This window comes from Oryza sativa, chromosome 2 (assembly GCF_034140825.1).
Source record: "Oryza sativa Japonica Group chromosome 2, ASM3414082v1".
Lineage (NCBI taxonomy): Eukaryota > Viridiplantae > Streptophyta > Magnoliopsida > Poales > Poaceae > Oryza > Oryza sativa.
Window position 1 is genome coordinate 15457428 of NC_089036.1, and position 23659 is coordinate 15481086.

Sequence of the window (23659 nt, forward strand, 5' to 3'; positions counted from 1 at the left end):
TAAAAGTATTGTAAACATTGTCTTGGTAATTCATTGAATAAAACTAATTTGTTATTGTATTACAACGTAACAATTGTTTTTCAGTGAGAAACTTATTTTCATTATATTTATGTTACTTTATGCCATGGATTACACAGATAATGGTTAAGCCTGTAAGAGTTCAACTATTATGAGAACAAACGACGATAGCTAACTCATCAAAAAGCGAGATAGCAGTCATATATTATCAAAAGCTAGTAAATGTACAAATACAGCTTAGAATAGATCAGTGAATCAGCAGTGAATGTTTCCCAATTTTCCTCTTTCATAGTCTGAAGAGCATTAAATAGTTTGATTTGGATATATAAACATGTACATGAGATTTTAATGAGCTAATTTTCCACACATTTAGCAGGGTAAACTCGGGCCAAAATAATAATTATGATTGAAACAAAACTTCTCTAAATTGTTTTCTTTGGGCAAAAAACAAAATTCGGTTTGAACATATCATAAAGCTCACAGAAAACTAAACTGCAAAATCAGTACCTGCAAAGTTTAGGCGCATATATTGTGCTGCATTTGAAGTTACTTTATTATGTATAGATAGACATTATTCTGTCATTTGAGATTTGTAACAACATGATTGGGCATGATGATCTACATAGAAAAATTCCAATGGAAAGATAAGTACAAACACTATTATGCCATATGTATTAATCATATCTATTGCGCACCACCATGAGGTCCCGGACTGAATGGTATATCATCACTTCATTACACCCTTACTATCCTTGATTTTGGCACCAGAACAGGTCACAGGGCGAGATAGATTTTTTTATTTGAATGAGTCTGTGTCATACAACATAAGACTGTAAAAGGGCAAAATTTAATTGCTGGGTAGGTTCAACTCGAGAAGCATAAAGTTAGTACATATTATGCATAGATTATACACCGCAACAGAATAAAGAGGTTGCAGTAGAGGATTGGAGGAAAAAAATCTGTAGAGATCAAATAGTGCTTTTGGCTCATTAAGCAACAAAATCAGTTCATTATGTATTTGGCTCAATTACAATCGGATAAGTTTATTATCTTTTGAGGTAGTCATAGAAATATTCTACCAAAAAATAAGCAGTTTTCAGCGATCATTATCTATATAATAATGCAAGCATCTACAGATCTAACTACAAACGAAAAATTTCTCTCATGCGTTTCATTAGCAATTTTAAATTTAGATTCTATTAACAATGCCTAACTGGTGAAAATAAGGTACCTTTAAATTTTTGAAGCTACTTATTTAAAAGCTAGGATCGATCCAAATCTCAAGCCCAACAAACCATTTAGACTTACACCATGCAGGCAGGGCACCATGCAGAAAAAACACGTCAAATTTTGTAAGGAATATAAATGAATCAGAGAGGAATGATGATAGCTTGACTCACCAGAGGCTATGATGGCAGACCAACCGGAGAGCGAATGGGCGATAAGAGATGTTTTCTCCTCCCTCTCATGACCAGAATAAATAGGAGCCTGGTAGATTTCCAAATTTCAATGGCAGTCGTAGGGAAGAAACCACCACCCAATCTATCGCAGTAGAGTAAGGAGGCGATAATATTAGCAGCAACAATGCAGCGGATACAGACAAACGTCGTTTATCAAATCGACACTAAAGACAAATGAAGTTGATGAAATCGATGAGTCAGGTGATGTGAAGTTGACTAACAAACCAAGAGATAAGCTTTCATGGAGATGGATTCATCAAGATAAACATCTCCAACTACCTGAATGAATTCCATGGAGATGGAAGCATAAGAGGTATGCTTACATTTCACAAAATAATTCTATAGAAATCTGAAATGGATGTTATACCAGTGACTTGTATATACCTGCATTCGTTTATCAGCACTACTCTTTTGCCTCAGTCCATTGACCTCAACCTCCACAACCTGAGAAATGAATGTATTGAAGAAATAATTGTTTTCCGAACAGTAGTATATCACATCTAAAGAAAAGGAAAGCGAGGCAGACCTAGTAGCAGGAGATGTGAGAGTTACCTCTGATCGGCTGACAAGCTGGTGATAGAAGGGCACGGTGAGGACGTGAGGTTGGCATTGATCATCAGGCCCAGCGTGCTGGTGGGAAGAGCCTCTTGAACTGCTCCTGCGCTGCAGAGGAAGCATGGAGAGGTGCACCTTGCGGAAGTCCTTCTGCTACTGCTCGTGTGGAGCCACCAACATTGTTCTCCAATGTAGACTAAGACAAAATATATCAGCAGTCCTTACTACAAAAAAAATAATCAACGGATGTATAAACATTTTGGTGGTCGGTTCTGATTTTGAAATTATCTGGGTAAAAATATGTAACCTATATCAAGTCAATTTGAACATATAAAAGTAAAATCAGAAACAATACTTGGAGTTGAGAAAGATCAAAGGCAGTTTAGTGAATTGAGGATATGTGCGCGCTTCTCAAATTTGAGCATGACGACCTAGATTATCCATCAGATTAATCAGATAGGTAAATCTCACTGAGTTCATTCAAATCTGGACAGTTTATGACCTGCAAGAAATTAATATCTCAATGAACTTGCAATGGTTAATCAATTTAACTGAAAATACTTGTAGTAGCAGGTTGTGTTATCAATTTTGTTAGGGAAGAAAGATCTGATAGCCATAGCGTTGAAAGGCTTGAAGAGCTTATACTAACAAAACTGAGATTGCCGCAGCCATCCATCTAATTTGAGAACTGGTAGAAATCATTTATCTGAGACAAATATATTTAGCTCATCCCTGTGTTGACAATCACTGAAGTCAATTAAGAGAGCACTCAAGACTTAAAATGCAGATTGAACTGATTAGGGGGAGAATAGTTAGTACCTGGTTTAGACTTTAGAGGGATGTCGTCATGTCGTCTTCAGCGAGCGAGGTCATTCCAGTGGACTATGGCGTGGTACGGCAAGGCGGCGAGGGCAGGACGGAGCTGAAGGAGCAGGCGAGACGGTGTCGGCGCAAATAGATCCCCCCTCTCCTTCCTCTCCATCGCGTCGCGAGTAGGGAACTAAGGACACCGGCTGTTCGGCCCGCGCGCGAGGAGGCGGTGCGGCAGGGTGGGCAGATCCCGTCTCTCCTTCCTCTCTGTCCCAGTGTGAGCAGGGAAGCAAGAGGCCGAACAGCCGGGGTAGGGCGAGGTGGCTCCGGCGGGCGCGCGCAAGTCGGCGGCGGTGGCGCGAAGGGCAAACGGCGGCGACGGCGCGAGGAGTAGACAGCGGCGGCTCCATGCGGCAGGGCGAACGGGATGAGATTGTGAAGAGGTGGAGGAGGGAGTGGGGAACCGGCGGGCGTGCACAAGGAGGCTGCGGGGTAGGGCGCGTGGTTCCAGCGGGCGTGCAGTCGGAGCCGGCGGCGGCGGCCGGCTGTCCTGCGGGCGCGCGCAGGAGGCGGCGAGGGGAGGTGGGGAGGAGGCGAGGCGGCGGAAGGAGGAGGAGGAGGCGCGGTGGCAGAAGGCGGAGAAGGCGTAGGAGGAGGAGGCGCGGGCGGTCTGGGCGACGATTTCCTTTTTTTTCCGATTTGGCGAAGAGAGGGATTGAGAAGCGCTAATCGCGGGGTTAATCCGGCGCAGATTGCAATCGCGGTGTTAATTGCACTAAACAACTCGTGCTTTTTATATTAGTCTAGATTAATAGATTTTAAACAATCATCATGAAAGTTAAAGAGAACATTCTTAGCTAACAAGCTAGTTAGGGGTCTAGCGACTAAAGAGAAATTTTTAATGAACCAACGGTAGAACCCCGCATGACCCTAAAAGCTACGAACTCCTTTAACATTGGTGAGAGGTGAAAGCTATTAAACTACTTCAATTTTTTTTTGCTCTATCTACCTCAACTCCCCTTTCGGAGACTCAGTCCTAGGACTATACCTTCACGGACCATGAAGTGTCACGTTTCCCAATTAAGTACCAAGCCCTCCTCTTGACATCATTGCAAGACTTTGTCTATTTTTTATAAACAATGATCGGAGGTTTTTCCATTGATGAAAAAAATCATCCATGAAAATATTCATGATTTCCTTGATCATGTCAGAGAAAAAAACATCATGCTCTATTGGAATGACGCGGGTGCGTTACTGTTGACGGTCGTTATTGATCAGTTTCGCCCGTCAATATTACCAACATAACGGAGACTAAGTTATGCGTGCAACGCATATTATCTCAAAATAAGATATATTCCACTAGCACTAGGCTTTCTAACCTCTTGCAGCGAATAAACATAAATTGAAGGCGATTTGACAGCAAAATGGACGATCAATCAATCGGGCGCTGTCGAGAATCAGACTTATAGAAGGATGGGCCAATAACTCAGAAATGACATGACCAAATTGGGCCAAAATTTACAAGTCTGCGGAGAGTAGCAAAAGAGGAGGCCACCTGCCAGATTTGGGCCAGGCCGGCCTAGCCCATGGTTGGGCTGAACCCACCGCGGCTCCGTTCAATGCAGGTTTTGATGGACGGTCTGGATTGCTCCCCTATGGCGGTTGGAGGGTATTACCGACCTTTCCAACTGCCATAACCGTCTTTCTCAAGCTATATAAAGCCCTCTCATCCTCCATTTCAAGACACACCTCAAGCATGAAGCTTCATACATTCTCTCAAGTTTAGTATAGGGCACGTTTGGATCCTAGGCTAGCAACTTCCTCTCCTTGCTAGGCTAGGCTGGTCATTTGGTAACTACTTTAAAAACTAGCTTTGCTTAGCAAACTAGCCTGCCTTGGCTAGAAAATCTTTGACCGTCAAGGAGAGCCAAAATGGCTCTCCTTCATCGGCAAGCTCCTGAACAAGCAACCTTGCTTTGGTGGGCTATAGTCTGGTTGAGCTAGGCTAGTTGAGCAAAAACTATCTAGAGATCCAAATGTGCCCATAGTCTCTAGAGTATACTGGAATAGAAATAGAAATAGAATCTTCAGTCCTCGGAGTCTTCGAAAGTTCTTCAGGTATGGCTCTAGTAGCTTTTCCTTCTTTTGTAAGACTTGTACTATTTATAGAATATTCTTCTCAATATATTTACGGTACTTTACTTCATTCTGATTATTCGAGTACTGACTTTCCGATATATTATTCGAGATATAATTGTCTAGCTAGCTTACTCGGGAGATGCAATGGTGTAGGTATAATGTTCATTTACATGAATGCTCTATGTCATGACGATAATTATAGAGTAGTATTTGGTAGCATAAGCGAGGTGTTTAGGCTATTGAATATCATTATTTGGGGTTATATGCTGCGGATACGTCGAGGTGGGCCACTGATTATGACAGCTTAGTATGGATATTCCTCTACGCGTGTATATAATCCTAAGTTACTTTCCTAGGGAGGGTACTCCTCCGTATTTAGCCCCGGTTAGATGGCCATGACTGGTTGTCGTAAGGAACTCGGCAATCAGGAGTGGTCTCTCGAAACACCAAGAGGGCATCGTAAGGGGGGTATTGGCTGTATAATTGTATAGTAGATAAGATTGACTAAAGTATATGTATGTATATTAGAAGTATAGGAAATGACTCTATTCTTATTCTTTCCACTTAGCCTAAATTAATATGTATGAGAATTGTGAATGCTTCTGCTTAGTGTCACCCTACCCTTTTGAATTGAACTAACCCCTGCTTAGACTTTGATTATTACAAGTAACATATAAATATTAGCTTGGTTATCTCTATTATAATCTTTCCACGGGATTAAACAAATAAGATACCCTTGAAATACTCTTGGGTGAAATGCTACAATTGTATATCCGTGCTCTTGCGGATGAAATATGTAACCATAATGTACCAAGAGTGTTTCTGTGCCATTGCTAGGAATTATATTTCTAGTAATGTCATTAAGAAATACCAACAGTTACACAGCCTGAACAACATCCGTCGGTAAGCATACATTCCACAAGGACACATGAACGTTGTCTTGCTTTTATCATTGGAATGGATGGGAATTCGATGATAGCTAGAATAGCCATAAAGGAAACGGAAAAATGAGTGATTCACCAGCAACTCTAGCATATCATCAATGAAGGGCATGGGGAAGTGGTCGTTCCTAGTAGGGGTGTGATCGAGTTTTCAATGACCGTCATACCTCCCGGAACAACTTGGACTGGGCTAACCCACTCACTATATGGGATGGGATAAATTATCCCGACATGTGTTGGTATTTCTTAACAACATTACTAGAAATATAATTTCCCAACAATGGCGCTAGAAATGATCCTGGTATATAATGTTTATATGCCACTTGTATGATCAGAGTCTAAGCAGGGGTTAATATATTTATAAGGGTAGAGTGACACAAAGCAAAGAACTCATATCTCTCATTAATCAATCCTACGCTATGTGGAAGAAGAAATAGAAAAGCAATCAATTCCTATACTTCTAGTATGCACTCAATCTTAGTTTATATCTGTTAGTATACAGCTATGTAGCGAATACCCCCTAATAGTGTCCTCCCGGTGTTTCGAGAGACCACCTCGGGTTGTCGAGTTCCTTACGACAACCCATCATGACCGTCCAATCGGGGCTAAATACGGAGGAGTACCCTCCCAAAGAAAATTTCTTACGAATATATACTATCGTGGAGGAATACTCATACTGAGCTGTCACCATCAGCAACCCACCTCGACTGAACCGTAGCATATATGCCTAGATAGTGATACTTAATATTCTAGACACCACGTCTACATTATTAAATACTACTCTATATCCCCCGAGATGACATAGAGCAACCGAGTAATCGGATACTAAACCCACACTATTGCACCTCTCTGGTGGGCTAACTACACAATTATACCGATACAAATATAAAGTAAAGCCGATACTCAAATAAACTAAAGTACCGAGAGTATATAAAGAATAACATTTCATTACTTCCGAAAGTCTTACAAAAGAATAAGAAATAGCTACTAGAGCCATACCCGAATTCCTTCGAAGACTCCGAGGACTCCGAGAGCTATTCTATTCTACTCCACTTAGCACTAGAATACTAAACTAAAGTATAGGGAGAAATGTTGAGCTTGCTTGGGTGTGTTGAGAATGAATTGAGCTCCTCCTTATATAGGCAGGTATGACGGTCATAACTGATGCTAATTGTCTGAAATGCCTCGCAACTGCCTTCAACAAGTGATCCTGGACGTCCACGTGTAAGGCCAGCCTAAGCCAGCGCTGCCAGGGTTCCTGGGCTGGCCCAGCAGGCCTCCAAACTTTCCCAGGTCACTGACAGGTGGGTCCCTATGATGGTTGTGACAGTTATGGCGGTTTCCGGGACATGTGGGCCCATCTTATCCTTAAGCTTGCTTAGGAGTGAAATGTCTTCATTTCTTCTCCATTTATGTATTAATATCTGCAAATAAATAATATTCTAGGTACAAGTGGAAATAGATTATTCTAAAACAAATATGAATTACAAGCATAGCTAGTTCTCTGTTATTTTAGTTATATTGACGGTCGAAATTGGTCTATAACGACCGTCAACAGCATGTTGGAGTTTCAACACTTTTATTTTCACGACTTTTCTGTTGGTGGCTGTTAAATACCAATTTTATGCTGCCAATACCTGGATAAACAGAAGAAATAAAACATCCAACATAGTGAAAGGGTTTAATTCTAACATATTCCATGAGTGTTGGTGTATATTTGAGTGCAGGTAATAGACCACCAAAGTTGGGATGAAATCCAGACTTATGTAAAGGAAGAATCCTATCCATACAAAGAGTAGGCCTTGAGTTACATCAAAACATCATCAAATGGGCCAAATGCACGAGAAATGGATAAGGCAGAGCAAGGAGGAGAACCAGACCAGATTTGGGGGCAACCTGGCCCAGCCTAGGTTCGACCGTGGTGATCGCCGTTGGATCCAGGTTTTCGTATGGATGCTCCAGATGCTCTCCGGATGGCGGTTGCGGGGCATTTTGGAAATTTCGCGTTTTCCAACCGCCATTACCGGCCTATATAAGGACATCACTTCATCACTTATCACACACACTCCAAGCTTGAGCTGAATTATAAGAGGCTCTATTGTACTTTATTGTATACTAGAATGAGGGAGAGAGTAGAGTAGAGAAAGTCGGAGGAATTCCAGAGTTGTCGGTAATCGTCTTCTTATTTCTTTTACTCTGTTAATTACTCTACTTTAATAGAAATATCATTCCGAGCAATTAAGATTTATTCGGTGAGATTTATCTCTTGGTTAGTTCCTAATTAGCGCGCAGGATCATTGATCACTATAATCCAGTAAAAATAGTGGTTGCTTTAGTGTTTAGCTAACGCTAAAGTAGTTATTAGCTGCGTAGACGTGGTGTCTGGGTAGTTAATTTCTGGTGGTTTCTTCGTATCCCACAGAATGTTTGAGGTGGGTGTAGAGGTGGTGACAACCCTCAATTACACTGAAGTCCTCCCTGTCTGGGTACGTAATAGAGTCATATCTGGTAGCAGTGGGCTAGCCAGTGCCCGAAGTGTCGTGTTAGGATTAAATTGGGCTTTCCCTAGACACTGTCTCTCACTAGTAAATCCTCTCTACCCTTAGCCTATCTTAACTTCGTGTCCTTGGATGAACCTGGAGAAGAGCTGACACACAAGTTCCATATGGAAATTGATACCTTGGAATACTCCCGGGTGAAGTGCTACATCAGTATCTTCCGTGCACTTGCGGATTTTATCTGTAACATTAAGAAATACCAACACTCTCTCATGGCATTATTTAGTCTTCATTGTGGCTCTCGAGAGGGCGCACAAGAAGGATCTAAAGGAATGCGATGAGTATAGTGAGTTGCCTTGAATAGAGCGATGTTTTTCTAACACGGCTGTGGATTTGGAGGTCTTGGCATCGGAAAGCTTGTCCCTTATGATGACAGCCAACTCCATATCACCGTGCAAGAAGTCACAGAAAAGGTGTCACACCCGGAGTTTCCCCTTTTCCGTAGTTTCCAATTCACCAATAAATTGTCTATAGAACTTACTTTCGTTAACCAGGAGAAAACCTTAATTAATAATGTATTTGATAATTGGAAATGTCAGGGAGAATCTTTTTCGAGTTCTCTTTGCTCTAAAATCATTAATAGGACTTAAAGCTGAATATTCAGAGCATCGGAGTTAATGTTTTTAATTTAAATTGTCAAGATTTGAATGAATAATAACCTTTCTCTCCTGCCTTTGGTCATGAATCGTGCCCGATTCACTCCTTTCTTCGTCCGCGGTTTCATTTTGCATGATGAGCCGAGTCCGAATCCGTTCGCGGGTCCGTTTCCGTTCTTTTCCTAAAATGGCACCGCATTTCTTTTCCAATTTGGGAAAGTCCTTATCCTAATCCTTTTCCTATTTTTCCTCCCCTCCTCCCACTCGGCCGCTGCTCCCCCTCTCTCCCTGCGCGCGTGCCTCCCCTCCCCCTGTGTCCGAGTCGGCCTCCTCCCCCTCTCCCTTTTGCCGACTCCAGCCCCACTAGTCCCACCTCCCTCTATTTTTTCCCCTCTCCAATATAAGTTAGAACACCCCTTTTTTCCTATTCAATTTTATTTGTCCCTAGCCCTAGCCACCGCCGTCCGCCCTAGCCCCACCGTCGCCGTTGCCGCGCCGGTGCCGCAGCCTCCTGCCAGCGCCGTCGTCGCCATTACATCTTCTGTAATCCGTTTTCCCTCTCTGTGCCATGGCTACCGCCATTATCTATCTCTATTCTAATTTATCTCCGTCCTAGGTTTTGATTTGGCGTCGCCGTCATCTCCGCGTGTTGCTGCTGGACCGTCGTCGTCGTCTCCTCGCCGATCATCTCAGTTTGGTGAGGAACCTATCCATAATCTCCTGGTTTAGGTGTTAATTTTTTTAGCATCGTTGTCGTAACCCTAATTGTTTAGTCCTGCTAAACCCTAGTGTCGTTGCACCGCCGCCACCCTAGCCGCCACGCCGCTGCCCTAGCCGCCGCTGCTGTGCGCCTAGCCGCCGCCAAGCCGAGCCACCGCAGCCGCCACCTTAGCCGTCGCCACCGCCGCTCTTCCGCGTCGTCATCATGGTTTGTCGCTACCAGTAGCTCGGTAGCCGAGTCGCAAAGCCGTAGGTGCATCCCTAATCTCCTACCGGCCTATCGTTTTCCATACCAAGTCTCAGTCGTAAACTGTATATAGTTTACCGATTTAGCCATAGTCATTCTGAGCCGCCGGTTCCGTTCGCCAGTTCGGTTGACCGTTTGGATGGTCCCATGTCACGAAGTATTCGCTTGTTGAGTCGTTAATTCGTGAGGCTTGCTTACCGAAGGTATATTTCCATTGATCTATTTATCTATGGGCAATAATATGTAATAAATGATTAGGGTTTTTGGGTTATTAGTAATAACGCGATTCATATTGTAAAATTCACAACTAAATAATTTGAGCTCCGTTTTAACCCATTCAAGTTGCAGTGAATTTGTTAAAATGTATAGAATCCATTAAAATTGGTTTCTTTTGCTCTTTCAGTAGCCTTGTTGCTTGTATTTCTTGTATGCTTTGTTTATCGTTTATATTCCATCAGTTCCGGTGATCCAGTTTATTTCGAAGTGGTTGCCGAGGTTCAGTCAACTCAAGAGCAAGGCAAGTCATACATACAACATTGATCATGTTGAATCTATTTTACAAATCCCCTGCTTTCTATTAAATTGCATTGTTTTAGAATGTCATGTGGGATGGATGCCTATCATACTGAGCCTGTTGAATATCTTATGCCATTAATAACTTGGGATATAATTGATTAGATGATTGGTTTAGGAATGCTTAGCTATGCTTAGATCAATTAGCTCACAATGGGATTCATTATAATTTAGTCCTTAATTATATTATGATGTACCACCATGGTTATGGTTTAATTAAACTAAAATATGCTTTAATGGTGGGCTATAGGTACATGCATGATTTTGGAAGTTGTGCCCATGACAATTAAGGACCGGTTCTCGGGAATCCCTGGAAGATATACTCGTACTTACCCTAGGCCAGCGTGGGCTCTAGGCTGAATCTAGATTATAACTTAACCTAGCTGACATACCATGGCAAGGGTAGAGACGATGGTGCAGTTTGGACCTGGATATTGGTCTCTGTTGTTTCCGGATTTACCTAGGCACGAGAGGGGACTGCCCAACTTGGAATAAGTAGGGGGTGAAACTTGAGGTGGGTATGTTCGGTTAGGGAGAGTTATAGGAAGGGTTTTGTCTCGATATCCCCCTTTGCAGCATCGTGGTGGTATTTCGGGGCATGGTAACATGTGCGGAATCGTGTCTTGTGAGTAAAGTTGTACACCTCTGATCAGAGTTAAAACTATTCGAATAGCCGTGCCCACGGTTATTGGGTGGCCAACCAGCTCACCGTGATTAGTCCTACTATAATAATTTGACTTATAGAACTAGTGTAGTTTAGGTAGTTTGGTTGGGCGTGTTGCAACGTAGATTTAACGTTGTACAGTGATGATTTAATACTGCTTAACTATATACTATTTTACTTATTCAAAATATGATTTATAAATACTTCTTTTATTGCAAATATTTAATGAGCCATTCCTTTGAGAATACCTTGCATCATACCTTCCTGTTGGTATGACTTGTTGAGTACGGTGGTTGGTACTCAGTCTTGCTTTATCCCCCCCCCCCGAGAAGCAGAGATTGGTTCAGATGGTGAGTTCTATGAGGATTGAGCTTGTTCCAGACGTCGAGGATTGCATGTGGTTTATGGAGGAAGCTTCGCTTTGGTCATGAAGATTAAGTCTAGTTTATTTGTTTTTCCGCTGCTTTTGTGAGTTTTATTTTATTATTTTTGTAAGACGTGGAACTGTTTATCAAATTGTCGTTTGTGTACTATGGCTGGTCCTGGATAGAGATTTATTACATATTCTGCTTGAAATTCGGGTTAGCGAATTTCTGGACGTGACAAAAGGCCTGAAGGAAGAGGTTTGAGCTTAACCAGAGGTTGAGAAGGCGAATTAGTTTTGGGTAACTCAATCACCTCTCTAGGATCGTCCTCCTCGACGAATGCACTGGCATCATCTTCGAGGAGGGATTCGGGGGACACAAATGGAGAGATAGCCAACAATTCCTCAATTGGCTCGAAATCGGGAATGGATTGCATCAAAGAATTTTTTGATCTCAAGATCGGGACGGAAAACATAATTTCCCCGAGTTTGATCTCAAGGACTCCAGTATGCTACGCCTCAAGGAGAAGTTTATCTATGGTTTGGGCTATGAGAAGATCAAAGTCAGAGACATCGAAAAAATGGAAGTCTAGGATATCTTTGACATAATTGTGCCGGATCGGCACACTGTGTAGAATCCCATAACCTTCGATAATAGGACTAGATGAGCTCCGAAGGTTTTGTCTATTGGTGCCAATTGTTCATCCCCTAAACATTTTATTGCAAAGGTAATGTTTGCACCAACAGTGGGATTATAAAGAGTTCGCCCCATGGCCTCTATCGTGAGACATGAAATAGTTAAGGATGGAGAGCTAATCTGAATTACTTCAGAAGAAAGCTTCAGCTCCCTTAACAACTCATCACTTATGATGGTAGTTAATTCATGCACCGTCTCTTTGAGGAGATTCTCCTCGAGTGGTGTGGTAGAACTATGCGTTACCGGTGGTCTCTTTTGGCAGGAATAGTTCGAGGTGTTTCCATAATCTTCAAAAGATAACCCTTAAACTGGAATGGAAATTCTAAAGGCTGAATTTCATCTACCTTCGGTTCCCAAGGTTCAGGTGAGGATTCAACGGGTGAATCATGGGATGTGGAGGTTATTTTCTCCAATTCACCATGTAGTTTTCTCACGGTAAGGGTGTACCATTGCTTCGCCCCCTCTATAAGAGAGAAGGGAAACAATTTCCACTTTAATGTTTCTTGTCTCATGCCCACGATTGTCAAGCATGAGCACAATTGCTAAAACTCATGCAAATGATGTTAAGGATTTTCGCTTTCATGCCCCGAGAAGGATTGTTCCCGAACCATATATATAAAGCTAACACAGAGTTTATTGCCAGATGAACGAATTGGTTTTGAAGAAAAAAGTGACGCACAAAACTTGCCCTTTGGAGCATAAATGTTTTAAATAAATTGATGCTCCATGGAAGGTAAGAATAGAAATAAATAAATGAAATGGAGAAGATATGAAGATGAACCAAGTTCGAAGATGATACATCAATTGTTCCGTGACAATGACGCCAGAAATACATGTTGGTATTTGATACGGTTATAGATAAATCCACAAGCGTATGAATACTGCTGTAGCACTTCACCTAAGAGTATCGAAGGGTATCGAATCACAGGGAATGTGCGTTTATATCTAGGAACAGAATTCTATGCAAGGATAATAGCTAATGGTAGGCTTAGGCTATAGAGGACTCACTGGGATAATTTACTAAAGTTAAGTTAAAGGTAAAACCCTATCAATTGTCGCAGGCATAGTCTCTCTCATGGTCTACCAAGCTGAGTATGGCTTGTAGTTCTATGATGTACCCAAATGTGGAGGGATACACAAGACGGACAGGGTTTTCACCACCTGTTGTCTACCTCACTTTCTATGAAGCACACAATAAACGAAGGTTACCGCTAACCTAGACACCACGCCTAAGTTATTGATTACTACACTAGCCTCGTCCTGACTTCCTTCGCTCGTTGCAAAACTGTCTTGGAAATCGAAGATACAGCTGATGAATCTCCAACCATCAAATAAGAGCATTCAAACTCTATATCCCAAGATTCGACTGTTGAGTCCTCACCCAAATCACGGGAACCGAAGGAAGAAGAAATTTAGCCTTCAGAATTCTCCTTCCAGTTTGTGGGTGATCATTTTGAAGATTATTGAAACACCTCAAACTATTATGCTCAAAAGAGACCACCAGTCCCACGTAGTTAGCATGAAGCTCTCGAGGAAAATTTCCTCAAAAAGACAGTGCATGAACTAACTACCGTCATGAGCGATTAGTGGTTAAGGGAGGAGGAGCTCTGTTCTGATGCAATTCGGATTAGCTCCCTGTCCTTAGCCATTCCTTGTCTCGTGAAAGAGGCCTTGGTGAAAACTCTTTGCAATCCCACTGTCATTGCAAGCATTATGTTTGCAACCTTCGCACTAATGTGCTTAGGGGAGAACCATAAGGACCACAGATAAAACCTTTTGGGGTCTGTCTGGTCCTGCCATTGAAGGGTATCGAATTATTAGCAGAGTGCCAATCAGGCACAATGATGTCGAGATCATCCTAGACTTCCACGTGTTCGAACTTCATGACTTCGACCTCCACATAGACCATCTCATAGAAAAGATCTACTTAGACGAGCCTCGAACCAGAGTCCTCGACATCAAACTCGGGAATCTGACGTTTTCTTTCATGATCTCACAATTGAAAAACTCTTTGGAACCTATTCCCGAGTCCGGGCTAATTGAGGAAGTGTTGGTTGTCTCTTCATTTGAGTCCCTTGGATACCTCCTTGAAGACAATGCCATTGCATTTGTCAAGGAAGATGACAATCCTGAAGAGGTGATTGAGTTACCCAAAACCGATCCACCTTCACAACATCTTGTTGAGCTCAAACCCTTGCCTTCAGACCTAAGCTATGCTTTTCTACATGATGACACGGGGTCGCCCTTGATCATAAGTGACAAACTGACTGATGACGAGACCTCCCAACTCATAGCATAGGTAGAAAAGCATCGCTCTATTCTAGGCTACTTGCTTCCTGATCACGAAGGGATTAGTCTGGCTCTCTGCACACATCACATTCCTTTAGATCCTTCTTGTGTGCACTCTCAAGAGTCGTGAAGAAAGAGATCTCGAAACTTCTACACACCAGGATAATCTATCTAGTCCCGTGTAGTAAGTGGGTAAGCCCAGTTCAGGTTGTGCCTAAGAAAGGAGGCATGACGGTCGTTGAAAACTCTAAAAATGAGTTAATGCCACAACAAACCATCACGGGATGGAGAATATGCATAGACTACAAGAAGCTCAACAAGGCTACTAAGAATGATCATTTCTCGTTGCCCTTCAATGATAAAATGCTAGAGCGGCTGGCGAACCACTCATTCTTCTGTTTCCTTGATGGCTATTCTGGCTATCACAAAATTCCCATCCATCTAGATGATCAAACAAGACAATGTTCACGTGTCCGTACGGACCGTACGCTTATCGACAGATGTTGTCCGGTAGCGCAACGCATCTGCGTCATTCCAACGGTGCATGATGTCCAACTTTTCCAACATGATCCAAGAAATCATGGAATTTTTCGTGGACGATTTCTCCGAGAGGGTCGTAGAGATGGACAAGGCTAAAAGTCAGGTAATCTAACAGCTTCCACCTCCTACCAATGTTAAGGGAGTGTGTAGTTTTCTGGATCATGTGGGGTTTTATCGTCGGTTTATTAAAGATTTCTCTTTAGTAGCTAGACCCGTCATCAGTTTGCTAGTTAAGGATGCTCCTTTTAACTTTGATGATGAGTGTATAAAATCTTTGAATATCCTAAGAGAAGCACTCATATCAGCACCAATCATTTAACCTCCTGAATGGTCGCTTTCGTTTGAAATCATGTTCAATGCTAATGATTATGCTGTAGGGTCCGTTCTCGGTCAAACGAAAGAAAAGAAACACCATGCTATCGCATATGCTTGTAAAACGTTGGCATGAGCTCACCTTAATTATGCCACAACTAAAAAAGAGCTCATGGCTGTACCTTTTGCAATTGACAAATTCACATCTTACTTAATTGGAGCTAAGGTAATAGTCTATACTGATCATGCTGCCTCGAAATACATGCTCACTAAGAAAGATGCAAAACTTCCTACACCAAGAATTTGATCTTGAAATCTATAGATAAAAATGGAGTAGAAAATTTCGTAACAGATTATTTGTCGCGTATGCAAATCACTAACATGCATGAGCTATCGATAAATGATTTTTTGCGGGATGATATGCTGCTGAAGGTAACAGACTTGAACCCCTGCTAAGCGAACATCGTGAATTTCATGGTTACAGGATATGTGCCACCTAGGGAGAACAAGCAAAAGCTCATCTATGAAAGCAGAAGGCATATGCCTGATGAGCCATATCTATATCGAGTCTGCTCAGATGGTCTACTCAAACAATGTGTACCAATAGTCGAAGGCATACATATCATTGAGAAATGCCACACGGCACCATATGGAGGACACTATGGTGCATTCCGCACTCAGGCAAAGATGTAGCAGAGTGGATTCTTTAGGCCTACAATGTATGAAGATAGAAAAGAATTCATTCGGAGATGTGCAAGGTGCCAAAAGCATGGAGGTATCACCGCTCGCAATGTGATGCCCATGTCAAATAACCTACAAGTGGAACTCTTTGATGTATGGGGTATCGACTACATGGGACCCTTTCCAAAGTCCTATGACTGTGTGTACATTCTAGTGGCCGTTAACTATGTATCCAAATCAGTGGAAGAAATGTCATGTTATGCTGCGGACGCCAAGCATGCCTGCAAGATGTTCCACAAGGTCATCTTCCTTCGGTTTGGAACACCGTGGATGCTAGTAAGTGACAAAGGGTCTCATTTCACTGATAAGACCTTCTGAAACTTTTTACAAGATCTTGAGGCACAACACAACATTGCCACTCCATACCATCCCTAAATAAGTGGTCAAGCAAAAACATTCAACAAACAAATCAAGAATATTCTGCAGAAGACCGTGAATGAAATGTGGGAAAGCATGGAAGCAAAAGCTATACGATGCACTTCGAGCATATAGGATCGCATACAAGACGCCCATCGGCATGTCACCTTTCCATCTCGTCTACGGAAAGACGTACCATCTACCTGTTGAGATGGAACACATGGCACACTGGGTTATCTGGACATGGAACATGGATCTAGGACAAGCCGGACATCACAGACAACTGTAGATTTTAGAGCTAGAGGAGTGCAAAGATAAAGCTTATCATAATGCCAAGATGTACAAGGAAAGAATAAAAGATGGCATTATAAGAGGATCAAGGCAAAGGAGTTTGTAGCAGGAGACAAGGTGTTCTTACTCAACTCCCGGGTGAAGCTCTTTGAACACGGAAAACTTCGGAGCAAATGGCTAGGACCGTACACCGTCATCGACACTTCATTTCATGGGGCAGTCACGCTTCAGGATGATGAAAGTAACATCTTTAAGGCATATGGTCATCGCTTAAAAATTTTCCTAGAACCGATAGAGGGGTTAGGGCAGGATCTAGACTTAGTTGAGTTGGTCGATTTTGGTGCAAATCCTAGGATCGAAACCCAAGCCTAACGGGATAGACATCTAGCCTATTTGCCTACCTGAGCCAGCTGAGATAGGACCCAAGGGGTGTTGGTGGTTGTTAAATGTCATTTTTAGGCCGCCAATATATCGTAGGCTCTCTGGACCTTCCATTATATTTGAGAGATGAAATAAATAATTCAAGTCATCAAACATGCATAATGAAATATCTGACGCCTCGAGAGAGGAATATTAGAGACATTGCTGGGCCTTTAGCCTGCCAGTCAACTTCAGCCTAAGATGTGCCCGTCAAACCACTCGAAAGCGGTGACCAGATGTGTTACACATTCAAGAGACTTGACAAAAATGGCTAAAGATCTGCAACATCTCAAATATTCTTAACTGATACTCATGTGAATCTAGTTCCCAAGATGTGCACTAGATTCACACTTTCATCTTAAGCATGAATATACATAGCAAGATACATCTAAAGCAAATAAAATTTAGATTACAACTACCAAATAGATACATAGGCCGACCGGCCAAATATAGCTATATCAGTGAACAGCGGAAGCTTGACTACCCAATCCTCAGGCACATCGACTCAGGGTTTACCCCATTAAGTTCAAATCCTAGAAGAAGCAGTCGAAACCCGCATCACTCAAATCTAACTAAGCCTATTCCTGCAAAACATAAATTAAACAACATATGGCAAGACTCAGTACATTAATCAAATTAATATACTGGCAAGAGCACTATCAAACATACATACATGAAAGCTCTAAGTCAAAGGAAGGCTATTTGAAGTCTCAATTTTAAGCATAAAGCAAATTTTAGTTCACAAACCATTTGCAACATAATTTAAGCAAAACATTTTAGCAATATGTAAAGCATATTAATCATGGCATGATATCAACATAAATAGATAGACATCATTCCCTTACAACACAACGGGAAGTAAGGAAATCACATCGCATATACCTATCTCATCATCGTCTCAAATCATTTAGTTTCAAAAACATTTAGAAAGCACAAAATTATACCCATAGCACATCATCATGTCGCTCATGACCGTGAGCACGGCTAATCGATTAGTTTTTAGAACTCTGCAGAGTTTGTACAGCTTTACCCACATAATATGAACTCTCTAGTTTGTTTTGAGTTTGCAAGACTCCACCACACTCTTCATGTTGAATTACACTACTTAGAATCTAGTCTTGCACCAGCACGATACGTGTTCCTCCATCCTAGGCATACTTGGAAATATGTCTAGAACCGTTAAGTGGCAGGCCCACGCCTTAAACTTAACGCCGTGGTGGCGGACACGACGGGAACCCACCACGTGGCAAAATACCGTTGTATTGGACACGCTTAGTCACCTAAACTACCACGTCGGGGTAAATAGGAAACTCCTCTGAATCATCGACTAATCCCTCAGAATTATCGACTAAGGGTGTGTTTGGTTGGGCTGTAGCCTTTAGAAAAGCTGTTGTGGGCTTTAGCTTTTGTAAAAGTAGCTTTGGAAAAGCAGCTATGAGGAAGTCAAAAGCCCGTTTGGTTGATCAGCTGTGGCTTTTGGAAAGACCTCTCGCACTTACGAGTGGACCCTGCCTATCAGTCTCACTGCATTCATCTTCTTCATCAAGAGATTCGCGTTGGGGCTCGCTGCCGGCGGCGAGACGAGAGGAGGAGCAGGGATGGCGGTGGCGGCTTGTCGAGGACGAGCGGCAGCGGCGGCATCTCGGCGAGGAGCGGCGGCGGCTCAAAGGCTGTGGTCTCGACGGCGCCGGCGTCAGGAGGGGTTGGAGGCGGCACAGCGTCGGGCGGGGAGGAGACGGTGCGGCGTCGGCGTCTGGAGGAGGCGCGCTAGCGTTGGACGGGTCGAAGGCGACGCTACAGTTAGGAGGGGTCAGAGGGGTCAGATAGGGAGGACGCGGCATGGCGTCGGGAGGGCTATATATAGGCGCAGAGGAATACCCGTACTGAGCTGTCACCATCAGTGGCCCACCTCTCATCCGCAATATATAACCTCAAATAATGATATCCCGTAATCTAGACACCACGTCTAAACTACCAGATACTACTCTAATATCATCGTCATGACATAGAGTAATTGCATAAGCAAACACTATACTCGCATCAAAGCATCTCCCAGATAAGCTAGCAGTATATTCAGTATAACATGAACATAATGTAAAGAAGGTACTCATATACTCGGAAAGTATTCCAATACCAAAAATGTATTTAGAAGAGTATTCTAATAAAAGTACAAAGCTTACAAAAGAGGAAAGGAAAGCTACTAGAGCCATACCCGAACTCTTCCGAAGGCTTCCGGACTCCTAATTCCTATTCTAATTCTATTCCACCAGCTAGATACTACTAAACTAAACTTGAGAGGAATGAGAGAGCTCTTGCTTGTGGTGTGTGTTGAAGTGAAGAGAGTGAGCTCCTTGTATACAGGTAGGTATGACGGTTGTGGAAGGGGAATTGTCCGAAGTACCCTCCAACCGTCATTGGGGTGCAATCTTGGACGTCCATGCCAAACCCTGGCCTCAACGGTGGAGATGGGGGTTCGGCCGAACCCCCTAGTTCGACCGAACCATGGGCTGGCCCAAACCAGCCTATCTTCGGCTGGTGACTTCCTCTATTGCTCCACTCCACAGACTTGTGAATTTTGGCCCAATTCATTGTGTCAATTCTGAGTTCTTGGCCCATTCATACATAAGTCTGGTTTTCGACAATGTCCAATTGATTTATCATTTGTGTTGATGTCGATTCTCCTCCACTTTATTGTCATTCTCTGCAAAAGGTTAGTACACCCAATACTAGTGGAATATTATTATTCTAACAAACATATGCATTGCAAGCATCACTAGTTCTCTCCTGTTTTAGTAATATTGATGGTCAAAACTGATCGATAACGACCGTCAACAAAACCCCCCAAGCTTGAACCTTTGCTCATCCCGAGTGAAGGACAAAAGGAAACAAAGACTTGGTTGTTGATCAGGAGTTGCTACTATGCTGCATATCTCAAAAATACAAGTGCAAGGTATATGTACTCTCTCTTAGATTAAATAATCTTTGGCACGGTGGCTTACCCTTACCCCTGATTCCCACGAGACACTGCTTTTCCTTGCCTTGGGCAGTTGAAAGACAGAACAACAATTAGAGCACCAATCACCCAATCTTTATTCAACTCTTATTCTGGAAGTTTTCAAATGATTTTGAAAAAGAAAACCAAGCTCCTCAATTGATTCACTCAGTCTCTCTAAGTGTATCAATTTGAATTCCTCACCAAATGATGCCTTTTTGATTCCTACTCTAAGTTTTATATGTGGAGCTCGGTAAGGATCAGACATGGCATACTTGCATTCACATCTGTTACTAAGTCAAAAACTTGGACTAAAGCAGATAACTTAACATACTCAAGATCAAGATCGTGCATAATGTGTGTGGTATATAGTGGAAATGGTGTATGAGGAATAAAAGAAAAATGCTTCTCCTTTGTGCTTACTTTCTTCTCCCAAAAAATCCTTCTTTTATTGATTAGGAGAGGGCATGGCTACATTTCTCTCTTCTTCTTTTTTTCAACATCATGCTCATGCTTGATGGAGCATAGCTTTATTTTTTTTTCACAACCATGCCTTTCTCTCCTTTCTCTTTTTTTTTTCTTTTTTTCAAAAGGATTTTTCTTTTCAGGAGAAGAAAGCACATGAAAGCATGGAGAATTTATTTTGGTGGTAATATGGATATGGAATGGAATATTGCTTAGCTCCTAGTGTAGGAGTTTAGCATGTGCATAAAAGTGGGTGTATGATCTTGATCATAGAGCATGAGAAGTATGTACACAAGTCACAAGAGTTTGACAAAGTTCAATGGAACGACAAGTAACCAAAATGTATATGGTTTAATTATGACAGCATATTTTTGGCTCTGGTAGGAATTTATATCAAATTAGGAACTTTCAATTTATCATTTTGAAAATCAAAACATTCGGAATTCAAGCCAAACTAGTATCAGGATCATAGCAACTCAATTTACTATCTCATATCTCGCAACAGCTTAGACTTAGATCAGCAAGTGCAGCCCATTTACCTCAGTTTCCCAGATAATTGTTGGCTACTCATATTTAACCTTTGAGAGAGTATTTACCAAGAACCCATATATCAGAGATATAAAACAGAGCAACTATTCATCATTTCAACAAAGAGAACTAGCTTGTCTTACCTAGCATGACTCAAACCTATCATATCTTTTTGGTATTTTCTATTTTGCAAATTTTTATATTGTTTTTATTTTTTATAGGATGCAATTGGAAAACAAATATGCAATTGGAAAGGGAAATATGCAATGTGATACAAGTTACCTCAGTGGGGGGAGTGAAGTCTCCCCCCAAGCCTGGCTTTCGCTTAGGGTCCTTGATAAGGATTGAACCCCTAAAAACGAAAGTACGCCTGAAGGTCATCATGCTGTTGTTGCATCATGTTGTTGATGTTGGGGAATTGAGCATCAGCAGATTGTTGCCATTCTTGCGTTTGAGCTGTGTGTTCCGTGAGGTTGTACTGGATCTCCCCCGTCTGCATATCAAGGGTGTCCATCCTCCTAGTGATTTCACCCAAGTCCCAACGAGAGGAACTCGAGCGCCATTCACTTGGAGATGGAGGCACACCACTTGATCTAGGAGGTTGATTGTCCCTCCCAGTGGATGTCATGAGGCGCATGCCACCGGTCCTCACTGGCGCTTGACCAGGTTGAGACTCCGATGTTATGGCGTGGAGCTTGGGTCCTTCCGGGTGCATCCCTAGTTGGTGCCCAACCTGCCTCGTATATCTGCACGGGTGTCGAGGATGATGAACTTTCTTGTTCGTTCCTTGTCATGTTGCGCGTCTCCCTGTATGTTCCACCTGCATGAGATTCTTCTATGATCTGCAGGGAAATGGTTAGTTCATGGCAGTTATACAAATGATACCCCGCATTTGGCAACAAGATTTCATTTATACAACCGGGGAAAAAGTATATCAAAGATCCATCTGCTCCATGTTTCAAAATATGCCCTTGCACTAGATAAGCCTTATCAATACGCGGACGAGCAGCTGAGATAAAAGCAATTTGGTTGCTAACGACTCCTAGCCCTTTTGCTAACCGAGTAATCAGAGAAGTGCACTCAACAAGAGCAGAGAACTTTATACTTTCTAACCATTGTCTTATCATACATTTCACAGGAGAAATTTTGATCTTTCTAACCATGGCAAACATGATAATTAGTTCATCTCTCCTAATGGGTCTCAGATCACTTCTAGGAAACAAAGTCAAAGCAATCCATTTGTGCATGAGCCTAAGTGTAGGATTATGGATATCATTCGTTCTAGATTTCTTGCAAATTGGAGCACCAGAAATATCTTCCCAAAACCTATTTTTCTCGAACCTAGAAATTCCTTTCTAGAGATCGATTTTACAGGAATTGTGAAAACCAAGAAGTGTACTCAAGAATTTCCATGTGAGTGTGAACTCCTTACGGAAAAAGCGAAAAGAAATACCATCTTCTATTTTTTTCAAAGTGCATAGAAATTACAAAGTAAGCAAACGAGAACCAGGCTCATCTACCATAGCAAATCTCTGCCAACCAACAGCTTTCCAAATAGAACGAAATTTAACATCCATACCTATCTTTTTCAGCAATTCCGGTGAGTATTCTCGTGTGTGAGCATACTCCCGGTCGCTCAGCATGTAGTAGGCTTGTCTCTCCCGATCACTGACAAGGTCGAGGTCAGCGTCGCTCAGGAGTTGTCGCGGAGCGTCGGCGTCTTCCATCGAGGCATCGGCTGATGAACGAGTACTAGACTCGTCATGACGACTTGATGGAGAGCCCGACCCCTTGAACAGATGAGACAGTCGCCTCCTCATACTGCAAAATGGAGCAAGAATAGGCTAACTCGGCGGGGGTTAGAAATGACAAGAGTTTCACCCGCTGGTTAGTTTCACCAAAGCAACTTGTATGTATGCAACTAAAGATTTGAACTTGAGGAAAACTATCAAAGCATGAATGAACTTGGGAGCAAACTTTGGAGAGGGAATGAAAATGAGTTGAAATGGGGTGGAATTCCCTCTCTCGGCCGGCTGGCTTTTATAGGGTACCCACTAGCCGTTGCCTCAAAAAGTGAGGCAGCCAACCATTGCCTGGCCGGTTCGGCCGAACCAGGGTGTTCGCCCGAACCCCTGGTGGGCCCAACTGGACCCACTTTCGGCCGTTGGAATCCAACGGTCAGTGTGGGCGTGGCACTGTGAATTTTCGTTGAAAATTTAATTTTGGTTTGTTCTGAAAAATTCATTTGAAGAATTTCCTCGAAATTCAAAAGTCCTAAATGCAATTTTGAAATTCAAATATATGATGATGCAAAAATTCAAATTGTTGAAAGAAAATATGCGGATACATACCAATTTATCTGTTGGCAAAGGTTGCGTCATC

General features: G+C 42.4%; 1 protein-coding gene across 15 annotated transcripts; it reads right to left on the reverse strand.

Moving 5' to 3' along the window:
* Positions 1-547: 547 nt before the first annotated feature.
* Positions 548-3509, reverse strand: LOC4329276 (uncharacterized). 15 transcript variants are annotated; one of them, XR_010739447.1, is made up of 8 exons: positions 2853-3502; positions 2683-2765; positions 2389-2535; positions 2031-2257; positions 1863-1922; positions 1704-1757; positions 1419-1560; positions 548-828 (listed from the first exon to the last, which is right to left on the reverse strand). XR_010739447.1 is itself a non-coding variant. In XM_066307698.1 (8 exons), exons 4-8 carry the CDS (start codon positions 2154-2156, stop codon positions 815-817), a joined length of 342 nt encoding a protein of 113 aa, XP_066163795.1. In that variant the 5' UTR covers positions 2157-2257; positions 2389-2535; positions 2683-2765; positions 2853-3502; the 3' UTR covers positions 548-814. The 15 variants fall into 15 exon arrangements, 7 of the variants coding, with proteins under 7 accessions (XP_066163795.1, XP_066163798.1, XP_066163794.1 ...); XM_066307698.1 differs by having other exon boundaries at positions 1419-1506; XR_010739445.1 differs by adding an exon at positions 1250-1321 and having other exon boundaries at positions 798-828; positions 1419-1506; positions 2389-2765.
* Positions 3510-23659: the final 20150 nt, after the last annotated feature.

Excerpts from the sequence above, each read along its gene's own strand:
- LOC4329276 (XM_066307697.1), bottom strand. The coding sequence starts at position 2,156 with ATGCTTCCTCTGCAGCGCAGGAGCAGTTCAAGAGGCTCTTCCCACCAG. Across the intron at positions 1,923-2,030 it reads AGCTTGTCAGCCGATCAGAG|GTTGTGGAGGTTGAGGTCAA; the intron begins GTAACTCTCACA and ends TTCATTTCTCAG. Across the intron at positions 1,507-1,703 it reads CCATGAAAGCTTATCTCTTG|GCTCCTATTTATTCTGGTCA; the intron begins GTTTGTTAGTCA and ends GAAATCTACCAG.